The sequence below is a fragment of the Vombatus ursinus genome, unplaced genomic scaffold (assembly GCF_900497805.2).
Source record: "Vombatus ursinus unplaced genomic scaffold, bare-nosed wombat genome assembly UNPS02014863.1, whole genome shotgun sequence".
Taxonomy (NCBI): domain Eukaryota; kingdom Metazoa; phylum Chordata; class Mammalia; order Diprotodontia; family Vombatidae; genus Vombatus; species Vombatus ursinus.
Genome location: NW_020954641.1, coordinates 37,636,892 through 37,651,261, shown reverse-complemented (window position 1 = coordinate 37,651,261; position 14,370 = coordinate 37,636,892). Strand labels below are relative to the sequence as shown.

Genomic DNA, 14,370 nt, shown 5'->3' with positions numbered 1-14,370 from the left:
ACTTAGGATTGAAAGATTGTGATCAAGATAGCAACCAACCATAGGAACTACAAAGGTTACCTAGACAGAGGTGATGAAGTCAACATGGAGGAGACAGATTTTTGAAGTGCAAATTTGATTGTGCTTGTTGCAATGTTTTATTTATTTTATTCTGAAACATTTTTAAAAGTATAGAGAGTACAGAAGATAGTTCAAAAGGAAGCACCACAAAGCAGCGTACTTTTAAAAGTAATGGCTTGAATGTATTATACTTTTTTTATGAATGTAAGCAGTATGGAATATTTAGTTTTACATGTAAACTTCTTTTTTGTGTCTACTTTGATTATGGAAATGCCCTTTTTTAGTTAAGAATAAAAACCTTAATTAAAAAGAAAATCAAGGTTTTTAAGTTTTGTTTTTGTTTTCCAAAAGTTGAAATTTATAAAAATGAGAACAGGACAGCTAATTATAATTCTTATTTAATCACTAGTGGATGGAGTTTAATGTTAAACTCACAAAGTGAGTCAGTGCTAGTTTACAAGGCCAAATTTAACTGAAGGAACTCTTAGAGCAGAAAGGCTTTAAAGTGTCAAATTTGCTTCAGATGCTGTTTTTGCATGCTTCATGCACCATAGGGGTTGTTTCACTTTTGAAACAGCATTCTGTTTCATTTATATAAGACTAAAAAAAAACAAAATTTCTACCAGCAAAAAGTATGAAAGTTGAATCAGTCATTTCATTAGATCTGTTCTTCAGGACAGCAGGTTTCATGGGATGGTATTCATTTCTTATGCTAATTTGGCAGGGTACATAGGATCTCAGGTTCATGGATTTAGAGCAAGAAGAGTAATCTAGTCCAACTCCTCTAGTTTGTAAATAAGGAAATTGTGATGCCCATGGAGACTGAGTGCCCTGGCCAAGTTCCCATATTCAGGAAACAGCAGAACTAGAACTTGAATACCAGTCCTTTGCATGTGGATTTATCTTTGTTGCTTCCTTTCACTTCCAAAGTTTCCAATTGTTATGAGAAAGTTATGTAGGTGGCCTTATAAATGCTAAGGGGACCTGGGGATGAGTTCACCTTTTAGTACATTTATAATTGTCCTTAAAGCAGATAGAATACGTTTTGACTCATGTTAAAATGCACTTACTTGCACAAAGTCAAATAGGCAGCACTTAAATTGTATTCCAGATACTCTCTTTCATGGTTATCTTTTTAACTTGGTACCCAGTGTCAAAGGATCCAGAGGAACAATAATAATTTAAAGACATATACTAGGCCTATCTATATAGCTTTGTACACCTAAGTGGAGTTTGAGAGCGGGCAAATATTACTATATGTCTAGTCAGGTGGCACAAGGAATAGTCAACTTATTAAATATAGCTATGCATAGGTTAAACACAGCATAGCTATGTCCTTATTTGTTTCTGAAAAACCATTATCACTGAGAAATGGAGCAGTAGCCTTGAGTCTAGAAATCTTGGATTCAAGTTCTGCCTTTGACACATACTAGTTGTATGACCTTGTATTAAGTTATTCAACATCTCACTGCCCCAAGCAACATTCTCGAGAGCTTTGTTACAGATAAGTTGTTGACCTGCTTAGATGAAGGAAGCTGGAAGTTCTCATACCAACGAAATCACAGGTGCTAAAACCTAACTTCCACTCACCCCTCCCCACCAAAATCAGAAAAAGTAAAAATTTATGGGGAAAAAGTTCATTCAAATATAAAGTATAGAAGGAAATACGGTAAAACCTTTATGAAGTGAAGGTTAAGATGAGTAAAAATGATGGTGACTACAACCACATGTACATATATATATGTGTATGCATACATATACACAAATGCACATGTATATACACATAGAAGAAAACAAAAGCCAAAGATAAAAGGAATCAGTTTACTGTGTACTTTGTTCAATGGTAAGTGTTTTATATACAAATTTTTATCCCTTTTTATTTATCTGTGACTTCGTGGTTTATAATGTAAGAAAAAAACTTGAACTAACCACTCACCACCACAACTGTACATATTTGGGGAATGTAGATGAAGGGTCAATTGTTTCAAGCCTAAATAAGAGCAGGGGCAGAATGGAATTCCCAAAGAACAATTAGCTCTTCACCCTGTTCTCTGTGAAAAGTTTAATATTAGTAGCAGGAGCTCACTAAAGTTCTCTATTACAGAAGCTGTTTAAAAATTAATAATAAAAAATGCAGATAGTTTATTATGAAAAAGTTATAAAAATTATATCGACCCAGCATGCAATAATACAACAAAAGTTGACAAACTATTTTTTTAAATTGTTCACTGATTTTTTTTCCAAAATCTACCAATTTTATGATGAATAAAAAGAGTAAAAAATTGAATAAACTAAAAATTCCTCTTAAAATATGTGTGGAATTTGTTTCTGTCACCTTTTGGCCTTGAAAACATGATCTCAAAGAATGCAAGATTATATAAACAAATTAAGCATCTTTAAAGAACTGGTATAACATAGTTTTTTAAATGAATGTGCTTAAAAAATTCTCTCCCTCTCTTGAAACTCAGCATTTTTTCCGATAATTATACTTTGTCTAGAATCAGTGATGATTTCATCATAAATAGTTAATGATCAATATATAAACGTATTATTTCTGTGTGGTTATGGCCAAACAACAACAACAACAAAAATCACTCAGAATGGGACAAATGTAGTTTTGATGACAGCAAGAGAAAGTAATATTATAACAGCTATACTAAATTACTTTATATTTAACCTTTTCCTTTTGACTTTGTATCAGTTAAACCTGTCCTTAAAGCCTAGTGTGACCAGAAAACACACTTCGAAACCAGCACTGACAGAGACAGTGAGAGACAGAAAATGGTTTAGAAAAAGCCAACTCAACAACAGGTAAAATTACTTCAGGAAAATTTAATCAATAAGCATCAAATGTACTTTACATTGATAACTGCAATACTGACAACTGCCATATTTTAAGTATCCTTCTCAAAAACATTAGTGATTTTTTTTTTCTGGGAAGTACTGTGAACCTAGTATCAACTGTTAACATGAGCATTAGTTTTGACTAGGCAGTCCTAGTCACTTTATTTCTGCTAATGCTAATATCTAAACATTTATTCACATTTCAAGTCTATCAGAAGTAGACTGAGTCATTTGTACCCCTTTGCATTTTAGCAAGTTCTTTTTACATAAGATAATTTAAAGGAACAATTTTTGAAATGCAAACTCACAACACATTACATCAGGAATCACATGTTTGCTTCAAGGCATTTGGTTCAAGTGTACTAAAATTTTCTTCTATACCTTGGGAAACAATTTTTGCCAATAGATCTAGCATTGGAGTATCTTTGCTAATGTGTCACATGGTATGGTTTCTAGAAAGACCATTAAGTGTGGTCTCTTTCACCCCTATTTGATAAAAATCTATCAAAAACATCATAATAATTTGCAAGAAACAAAGTTGTTTTTCTAAAAGCTGTAGGAAGAGGAAAGAAACATTACATCTTATTTGTATAAGCACAAACACTTAAACTTAAAGCTAGACACACTGCAGGTAAATCCAAGTATTCAAAAGTTCTATAAAAATGAACAAGAGATATATGTTTATTCCCACTGTTCCAAAGGTCAAGAGTTAAATCTGCATGATAGTGATGGTGTAGCGCGGTCTGCTGGTCCGATTTAAGAGTTCAATGTCCTTTACAGTTTTAGTATTTGGCCCACTGAAGTCCAACATCCAAGATATTCAGTTCAAAAAATGGAAATAAGGGCAAAGACTCCATATAACAAAGCACAAGGATATGCTACTAGAAGTTGCTGTCCTTCCATGGCTAAGGCAGAAATGAAAATTTTGGAAGCAGAGAAACTACACCATCCAATAATCCCAGCAGTGAGAATAACTCCTACCATTCCTCTGTAACCAAAAAAAAAAAAAAAGATTCAGGTAAAATTATTTTCAAGAGTTCTAAAAACAGCATAAAATGTGTTAACTACTTTTAAAAATAGTATTTGAAGTATTAATGCTTAGATTTAAAACATTTGTAGGTTCAGTCAGTATCTCCTCTGTAAGTTATTAAAAATGTGGCTGACAGCAATTCATAACAAAATGCAAAACAAATCGAATCCCTTTTCTTCATGTTAAGCCTTTAAAGTACTTGAAAACAGCTATTACATTTTTCTAAGTCTTCTCTTATTCAGGCTAAACACCACCAGTTGCTCCAAATGAGACCTGTTAAGTGTGGTCCCTAGTCCCCTCACCATCTTAGTCATATTCTTCTGGATTTTCTCTGATTTATCAATATCCTTCACAAAAAGTTGAACCACAGCCAAACACAGTACTGTAGACATGATATAATCAGAGCAGAAGACACTGGAACTATCCATTCTCTCAGTATAGACAAGAGAGATTGTTTTTAATACCACCTAAAATCTCAATAGACTTCCCGATTACAGTGTTGCTTTATACTGAGGCTGAAGGCCATTAATATCACCTCCTCCAAAAACATTCGTTTTTCACATACTTTCTCCATCATAAATTTGGACTCAAAAAATCACCTTTACAAATACAGGACTTCACATTTATCCCTACTAAATTACATCTTATTAGATTCAGCTTATCATTCTTTGGTCTCTTCCTCTGAATCTCCTTTGCTGCAGGTTCAATATCCACAATCCTAATATCCAAGGTCCTACCCACTACATATGTGTATGGCCCAGGATTCTATCCTTGCTCTCACCTTTATCTCTCTGTACTCTCTCAGTAATCTCATTAGTTCCCAGGAGTTCAACTACCATCTCCATACAGATGACCCCCAAAACTATACATCCAAACCTGATCTATCTCCTACGCCTACCAGACAACTCCACCTAGATGTCCAAAGGCATCTGAAACTCCACATCTTAAATTTTAATGTGTACACAATTGAACTCATTCTTTTTCCCCCTAAATGCACTGTTCCTCCTGACTTCTCTATTTCTGTCTAGCATTCTTCCAAGTACTTGGTAGGGACTCATCATTCATCCCCAACTCTTCACTCTCATTCATTTGCCATATGCAATCAGTTATCAATTTTACCTCAATAACCTCTCTTCTCCCCTCCTCTCTCTTTATACAAAAACTACCCTAGTCCAGGTCCTCATCAATTCTTGCCAATATTATCATAGTAGCCTCTTAATGCCTCCCTGCACATGATTTTTCCCCTCTCCAAAACATCTTTCACACAGCTGCCAAATTGATATTGATGCTAAAGTACATGACTGACCATGCTACTCTCTTACCCAAGAAGACTGAGTGGATACTCATTACCTTTGGGATGAATACAAATTCAAGGCCTTTACAATCTACCTTGAGTTTATCTTTCCAGGCTAATTACACATTACTTCTTCTCTACACTGTACTTACACTTCTGTCAAACTGGTCTACAGGCTGTTCCCTGTATGTGACATTCTATCTTCTGTGTCCATGACTGGAATAATCTTCTTAATTCTGTCCCCAAGAACCTCTAGCTCACTTATTTATGGCTCAGTTCTGATGCTTTCTCCTTTAAGAAGCCTTTCCTAATTTCCTCAGTTGATTAGTACTTGCCTTTCCCCGTCAATATGATTTTGGGTTTTTTTTTGAAATTTACCTTACATTTGCTTATTTATGAATGTGAGCTCCTTTAGGGCAAATACTGTCTCGCTTTTGTACTGCACAGTGTCTAACAAAGAGTAGATACCTAAATGTTGAGATCTCTTGTGGATCTTTAATTTGATGTGCAAGGTATTAGCCACTATATATCATTATTTTCTGTATATCAGAGGTTTCATAGTATTCAGAGCTAGAAGAGACACCAGAAATTAACTAATCCAACCCCTCTAACAGGAAAGGGGTAATTTCTCCTTTCTCTGTAAGTTCCTTGGATATTGTTAGTAAAGTCAACAAAGAACTCAGAAGTGGAAAGAGAAATTATCCAATCCTCTATCCCTTCAGTTTGATATGCAGCAACAAAAGGTTCTCCTTGGGATCAATATATAGCACTACAGATTATATATTTAACGACAGTAGTTAAAACCATGAATTATAATGAAAACGAGTCCATTATCTATTTATCTTTCTGCTACTAGTCACTTGACTATTTTTATGAATAAATCTAAAGTCACAATACTAATGGCAGTCTGAAATCTCATAAACAACTGGATAAAAAACTAGCATTATGTATTTTGTTTCCAATTTTTAAAGTGTACTTTAATAGATTATATTTTATCTATACAAGTTAGCACAGGTTCACAGGATCAAAGTAATTCAACTCTATTATAAAACTACCATAATTTTAACATGTTAACAAAATAAAACTAACAGCACCAATACAATATTTCTTTATGCTGATGGTGATAAGAAGAAACAGATTAATCAGGACTATAAGTGTGGATAATACTGACAAATTTATTTTATAGGTACAAATGAAAGTAATATTAAATATTTTTAAAGTCAATTTTCAATGTCAACTGTATTATTATTTATATTCAGATAATAGGTACTACTTTACTATTATGCTGAACAAAAATGTTTAAATATTTAATACTTACTGCAAAGAAAATATAACTGCAAAGCTGGAAAGTAGGATCATTGGAAGAAGGCAATATCCAAGTACACTAGCGACACAACCAAATGAGACACCTGTCATACTCATTAAGTTTAACAGACAAAACATTCCTAGACATCCAATTGCACTGATCCCATATACATATCCAAACTGAATTTTACCAGCCTGTGATTAAGAAAAAAAAATGTTACAAAACAAGAATTAGATATTTATGGAGTGTTTTATTCATTAAACAACACTTTATGTGAAAACATGTATAGATATTTTATTCTTTCTACAATTTGGTGAAGGGGGAGGAAAGGAGAAATAAGAAGGTGGGTTCATCCTAGCTACTACCATACTTCTAAGGGCTAAAATATCTCCCTATGATAATAGAGGATCTTTTATTAAAAATGGAAAGTACTAAATAGTAAAGGCTGAGTAGTATACAGCACACCACTTTTATTTCAATTTTTCAGGTTACATATTTTAAGACAACTTTAGGATTCAGTAACAAATCCTACAAAATCCTACAAATCCAACAAAAATAATGGCAAAAATTACTGAAGGATCATGTTGATTTTATGCTCTAAACCCTATAAGCTTCAGGGCATACAACATGCCACAGAAATAAGAAGGGAACCATTTAGAATATCTGGACAAATGCTTTCTTAGTATACTTGGAAAGTACTCAAAACACAAGAATTAACAACAATTTATTTTCACATGGAATTGTAGTTATTAACATTATTATAACACCATACATTACAAAAATAGTACTTCCTAGAAGAAAATATTCCCAGATATTTGCTTATTCCAAAACAATATTTTCCCTAGTTGACCCTTTCCATAATAAAACTGGTTGCCAATTCTACACAAAAGAAAGATATAAAATGCAAAAAGCACAGTTTAGTCAAATCATAACCAACTTACTTCTGCGTGAACCAATTTTTTTTTATTAAGCAACATTTCTAGCTTCCTAAACTAATCCACAAAATTATTAGCTTCCTAAACGTTCTCTACATTAGAATTTCCTGGTTGATTCAAAGTTTGATGGTCAAAAAATATAGCTTAAATAAAGCAATCCATAATATTTTACTTTTTATGCTTGTTTTAAAAATTGTTCATGTAGTGCATGCTCTGAAAAAAATGAACTACTAATTAAGAGTTCACCTCCCATTAAACTGATGTAAATAATAATAATTTATATCATGAGACACATTTTGAAGTAATGGATAGAGTATGTAGCTTCCAAGTCTGAAAGACCTGCATTCAAGCCTTGACTCTGACATGTGACCCAAGCAACACCGAAGACCATATGTTGTAGAACAGTTGCAAATCTGCATTGGTACAGAGTTTACTTAGTGGAAAGTCCAGATGGGGAGAAAAATGTATGCTGCTTTAGTTTTTCTAAGTCCCTATAAATTTATTTTATTTAACCCTTAAATCAAGCCTAATACAGAAGTATCATCACTTCCATCTTACAGTGAAAAAAGAGGCTCAGAGCATTAAGTAACTTACCCAAGTTAAAACAGTGTGTATGGATTTGAACCTAGGTCTTTTGACACCAAATCTACTGCTCTTTCCATATAACTGTGCTTCTCTTTCTATGTACATGTTATTATTCCAATAAGGAACATTTCAAAAGCTTAAAATTTAAAATGTCTTCCCTAAAAGGAATACAATGAAAACAGTTTACAGAATATTTTCAATGGGCTTACTGAACTGATTTATAAATATTTTGAAAGCAATAATCCTAAAGCATGTTTATGTTAGTCCCTCAAAAACCTAAAGAAAACATACAAAACTTTCAAAATTCTAGTTTTCTTTTTCTTTTTCTTTTCTTTTTTTGGCAAGGCAATTGGGGTTAAGTGACTTGCCCAGGGTTGTAGAGCTAGTGAGTATCATGTGTCTGAGGCCGGATTTGAACTCAGGTCCTCCTGACTTCAGGGCCAGTGCTCTATCCACCTCATTTTCTTTAAACAAGTTTTAGTTAAATGACAAAATGAAGAGAAAAATAACCTAAAATGAAACAAAAATTTAAGAACCAAGAACACAACCAATAATTAAAAATAACTACTATCATTCTTGTCAAAGAAAATGTACAACAATAAATCAACTATGTTTAACTATGTGTCATTTTGTAAGAAAGGAATAGGAACTGCACAAGATTCCCAAGAATTTTAATATTTTTTCTAATAACCAGTTTTTAGTTTTGAAGAAATGTTAACGGATTTCAAAATCATGGAAGTACATTAGGAATATGGCAAATTCGTGTCCTTGGGAAGTATGAATTTGTATAACTGGAGATCTAAACACTTCAACACTATTTATGACATGAGAAATAATAAAAAACATGAAAACAGGTTTTGGTGAAAACTTCCCAGGGACGTTTTGCCTGCTTGTTTTGCTTCTTATGATATGTGAAGAGATCAGTGTAATTTAGAGAAAATTTTATACCTAAAGACTTACCAGTAACAATGTGGCTCCAAAGGCTAGACAGAAAACCATTGGTCCTGCCAAATCGGTTTCATTCATGATGCTTCCATCTGCTACTTTTAATGGGTGCAACACTGTTAGAGTTTTCTGCCAGATGTGATCAAAGTTTATTCCTAATTCTAATGAAAACAAAATTATAAGAAGTTACAGGGAATCCTACTTTTAACTCTATATTTTACCATCATTTTAAATTAGGAGAAAAACTCCAGTTTAATCAAAACCCCATAAAATTTTTCCAGACTAATAAAACTATTTCATAATGGACTGCTGAACTCATAGGTATGCTATTTAATAATGGTGGTTTTCCTAAATTTTAAATATTTATTTATATATTCGGTAGAATATTCTGTGTTTATAGCACAGAACTCTTCTAGTATGGTGGCAAAGCAGGGCCTCTATGTGATGGAGTAAATACAGATTTTCTCTGTGCTTGCCACAACCACATTTTAAGGAATGCCTAGAAAGAATTTAGAGTTCTATAATTGATGAGTTAAAGTTTTCAAAACCACCACTTTGTGAGGTAGTATATTGTACCACTACTAGTCTGCCATAGTGTTTGCAGGTAGAATAGAATCATCAATAATAAATATACATTTTCCCTCTTTACTTCTTCCACAGCTAGAATTACATCAATTATATTAAGTATAGAACTGTCATCTGCTAACCAATATGACTTTTTCAAAACCTATTTCTTATGCTTTCAAATTTTATCTTTAACATTAGGGATCAGATGACCTATTTAAAGAAGGCCTTTTTTAATCTCAATGCAGTTTGTTAAAAATAGGTTACCCATTCACAGAATTTCTTTTAAAAAGGAAATGAATGGGTTCACCTGTCTAAATTAGATCTAGTTTTCAAATGATCTAAAAATTTTTCTTTTACCAGATTTACTGAATTAAAACATTTTATCTTGTCTGGAAAATACTCCTATACCTTCTAATAAAGGTGGCTCATCCTCAAAGTTGTTTCCATAGAATGACTGTGGTGTAGATGGAGTGTACGCCTGTGTTGGCTGGAAAATTTGCCCAGTATAAGGCTGCTGTGGTTGCATCATGTCTGGAGGGACAAATCTGCCTTGTTGAGCATAGTCATAGCCTCCATACTGTCTGTAAAGGAAAGGACATTACATTACTCCAAAATGTTTTCTTTCTCCCCCAATATTAATAAATAAATGAAGCTTAAACTCCTAAACTTTCATTCTGGCTGTTGAAAAGTCCTAGTTCAGTTATATAGTTTCTAGCATTTCCACTTTATCAACTACTGGTAGTCCTCATCTTACTTGGCCTTATGAGCTCATTTTCTCTACTGACACCATGATGACAAGATTGGTTATTAAAAGCAAAAGAAGATAGGCGAAAACTGCTCTAGCCCCAATAAAATTTTTTCATACTTTACTACAGGCCTCATCCAATGATCCCTGGGGTCCTGTGCTGGAATGCCCAATAGAGTTTTGAGTGTTTTTCTCTGAAATGTAGGTAAATCTCAATTCCATTTTTATTGCTGTTTTTAAAGACCCATATTTAGCAACTGTGTGAGGTTTAATGTATCCCCATGGTTGTTTAAAAAGAAAATGGGTGAGGAAGAGACAGAAGCATAGAGAGAGAGGGGTGGAAAGCACAGGATAAAGCTGGTGGGGGGTGGGGAGTGGGGGGGAGAGGAAGAGGGAGAAAGAAAGAAAGAAGTTTGGGAGAGGGGGAAGTATAAGAGGAAAGCTTTCAAATTACAAACATCCTGGATATTGATTATATGGAACAAAAAAGACATTTGTACTTGTAATTAAGTGCTATATAACTATGCACTAAAATAAGCATTTCCCAAGACCATTATGTGGGAACATAATAGAGACAACCAAATATAAACTTCTCAATACCCTGCTGTTTTTTTAAGTGGTGCTTATAAAATAAAACTGAAGCTAAGCTGTTAAAAAATCAGAAAAGACAATATTCCTTATATATACTGAATGAGTTATTTTCTGTTACTATTTAGAAATTTACTAAGCCTAATCTCATTTTATTCCATTCTCTGTTGCTTTTCAAATACCCGAGCTTCAAGAATTCCATTAATTTCAAATAAAACCACAACATAGAAATTAAATTATTCTTTGTGCAAGTCCTTTGCATATGTCAAAAATACCTTAAATTTGAAAAGTACTTTTAAACTTCTGAAAGCACTTTCATACAGAAAATCTCATCTGAGAATACATGACAGTAAACCCTACTTTTTCCTAACGTACATGTCACTGACCTAGACGTTATAGAATAAGAAGTCTTGAACAAAATATGATCTTTTAAAAAGCAAGATATTTCAAAACATGGGGGCCTGGAAGAGCCTCTAGAGAACATCTAATCCAATACCCTTAAAGTATAGATGAAGAGACTTCGGCCCAGAATGATTAAGTGGTTTGTTCAATGTTAAATAGTACCACTGCTCTCTTTACTACTAGATTTTATACATCTATTTCAAGGACTTAAGGGACTTGGTTCTGTGGGATATCTTTAATTCCAGTAAGGCATCATCATAAAGGCTTGAATCTGCATTCCCCCCATCCCTCAACCCAAAGTACTATGTTTCTGAAGCACACATAGATGAAATTAGGCAAAATTTAAAAAGTATTTTGCAAGGTAAAAGTAGTATACTTCTTACTGATAGAAAGTGAAAAAGGAACCCAAAGAAATGTACCATTTGTACCAGCAAAAAGCCAGAGCTGAAGATTTTCACTGGCAATACAGGTTGAAAATTTACCACTGAATTTTGCTATAATCAGCAAACTAAATCAAGAAAGTGAGTATGTCTTCTGAGATGACAGAGCAGGATGTTAAAATGTCATTAGGTTACAGACCTAATTAAGATACATAAAGTGGTGGCAAAAATCCAATTGTGTTAACAACTTAAAAACCTGAAGCTATCAAAACTAAAATTTATGACTTTTTAGTTTTACCAGCATTATCTCAAATCCTGCTCAAAGTCTTTTGAAAGGACATCATCTAGAAGGCCATTAGGTGACTAGTACTCAAACTCACCTCTTTGAGTTTCAGTTTTTTCATCCATGACATATGGATATTATTTAGACTATACAGCTTGTTTTATTAAGGCAAGTATTTTGTAAATTAGAAAATACTTTAAAACAAGATCTTTCATTACATCTGCTGTGTTGGAACTGAGTGAAAAACAGACTACAAGAGGATATTCAAACAACTGCAGCATTATGAACTGAAATTGAGGTTAGGTACAAATAGAATAGCTAAGAAAGTTACTTTAAAGATAACATTAAACAAAGCAGCACAATTAAGAATTGTAGGCAAGGAAATACAGCTGGAAATAATTTACAATATGGTGGCTCAGCTGAAACCAAACTTTAGAAAAATAATTTGGCAAAAGGACTTACTTCATCTACACTTTTTTACTACCAAATTTGTGGATTAATGCATTAGTAACAGTACAAGACTCAGATTTTTGGCTTCTCTTAGTTCTGCTGACAATGGTCTCCAGACAACTAGCCAACTTCATAAAATAGAAATTTTTACTGCATTTTTTTCTTTCTTTTTTTTGGGGGGGGGAGAATGAAGAATAATAAAAAGGAGTACCAAATGCGTGTGTCAAGGTGCTGCAATAACAAGAAATTTACGTTCCATTAAACAATCCTACCTTTTACTCCTTCTAATTCCTATCATAATCTGAACAAAAGTCTGAAAATGAACTGATTTAAAATAATAAATAAAACCTAAGTAGATGCTTTTTAAAACATTACACCCCAAATGACTGGTTAGTACTATTCCATTTTCTAGTTACTAAGAGTTTCTATCACTAGCATTTTTTGGTCTACTGAAAAGTCTATTCCAATTTGTCTTGATACTTTTGCAATAAGACTGCAAATACGATGGTAAGACAGCAGCATACAAATTCAAGGAGATTAATTAATCTTTCTTTCCCTGACTACCTCACATTGTGAAAATATCTGTTGTAATACAAATCTTGTGAAGAGACTGTAAAAATTCAAGCTTCTATATAAACAGGGATGCAGACTGTGCACCCTTTAATATGATAAAATGCAAAGTACAAATGTCTAACAGTAAATAACTCACTTATCTTGCCCTTTAAAGTTCGAAAAATGCTTCTTCCCAACAACCAAATGAGGTAGGTAATCCAAGTATTACTATCCCCATTTGACAGGTAATGAATCTCAGGATTCCTAGGTTTAAGTGATTTACTTGACCAAAAGTCACACTGATAAATAACTCTAAGAAATAGGATATGAACACAAGTCTCCAGGCTCTCAGACTTAGAAGTCTAGCATGCCTTCTACTATAGATATGCCAATAGCACCAAAAACAAGAGCAAAGAAAATGCAAAAGTCATAAAGTTACTTGCTGTATGGTCCCCCTCCAGAATAATCAAAAGACTGCTGTGTTTGGTCATCGATGCTGTAACTGGTCTGGTAGAAATCCGTATTAAAGTTGTCGAACCCAGACATTGCGGATAATCTGCAACAGAGGAGAGGAAACCCCAGGGTTGTTTATGTGAACTCTGGATCTGCTAAAAATCCTGCTTCGTGGCATGCTGGGAGGAAACAAGTCATCATCGTGCTTCAAAGCCTCTGGGAAGAGAACCAGAGAATCTGGGGAATCTGGGGGCAGAAGCGCGGGCGAGTTCGGGGAGCCTGGATGCGGCAGCGCTGGGGAATCTGGGGGGCTGAGACGTGGTGCCTCAGGAGGAGCGCCGGGGGGGGCGCGGCGGTGACTGCCCAGGGACCCTACCCCGCTCCCCCGGCACGTCACAGACACGGAGAGAAACAGCGAGCAGAAAAGTTCAGTCTGATTCCTGAGAAGCAGGGACTCAGGGCCTGGCCAGGGGCGGGGGGCGCGGCCCAAGCCAGCAGCAGCTGGGTCTCTCAGAGCGGCTCCACCCAATACAACAGATGGAGGGCAGGACCAGGCAGCAGCGGGCTTCAGGGTGGTCGAGAAGGGCATGCCCAGCTTTGCTCTAGGCCCGAGGATACTTACCCTGAGCGGAGGAAGCGCCAGTGGCCTTAAAATCCCCTCAGGGTCTGCAGCAGATTCCCCAAAGCGGTACTGTTGCTACGTGTCAGAGGGCCAAATAACTGCTTCCGGGGCACACCAACAGGCGCAGGCGCGGGTCCTCCCGGCTCTAAGCCCAGGCTTGAAGAGAGGGCGGAACTCTGGAAAGAGGAGGGCGGTCCTCATGAGCATACGCACTGCCTGCCCCGGGAAGGCTAAGGGGAGGGAGGGAATGCTTCTTGCTTACCCTAGCACACATGGGAGGAGGAAAGAGCGCAGGCGCAGAAGATCTGAATTCCTTACACAGAGGAAAA

At 35.0% G+C, this 14,370-nt stretch overlaps 1 protein-coding gene across 1 annotated transcript; it reads right to left on the bottom strand.

Moving 5' to 3' along the window:
- Window positions 1–2,872: 2,872 nt before the first annotated feature.
- Window positions 2,873–14,152, bottom strand: YIPF5 (Yip1 domain family member 5). The gene is made up of 6 exons (XM_027841666.1): window positions 14,042–14,152; window positions 13,406–13,522; window positions 9,975–10,147; window positions 9,015–9,160; window positions 6,547–6,728; window positions 2,873–3,892 (listed from the first exon to the last, which is right to left on the bottom strand). The coding sequence occupies exons 2-6, from the start codon at window positions 13,510–13,512 to the stop codon at window positions 3,730–3,732; spliced, it is 771 nt and encodes a 256-aa protein (XP_027697467.1). The 5' UTR covers window positions 13,513–13,522; window positions 14,042–14,152; the 3' UTR covers window positions 2,873–3,729.
- Window positions 14,153–14,370: the final 218 nt, after the last annotated feature.

Coding starts and splice junctions, on each gene's coding strand:
- YIPF5 (XM_027841666.1), bottom strand. CDS start 13,512: ATGTCTGGGTTCGACAACTTTAATACGGATTTCTACCAGACCAGTTAC. Junction 6,729..9,014: donor TTGGAGCCACATTGTTACTG/GTAAGTCTTTAG, acceptor TCTTAATCACAG/GCTGGTAAAATTCAGTTTGG. Junction 3,893..6,546: donor GCAGTTATATTTTCTTTGCA/GTAAGTATTAAA, acceptor TTTTGGTTACAG/AGGAATGGTAGGAGTTATTC.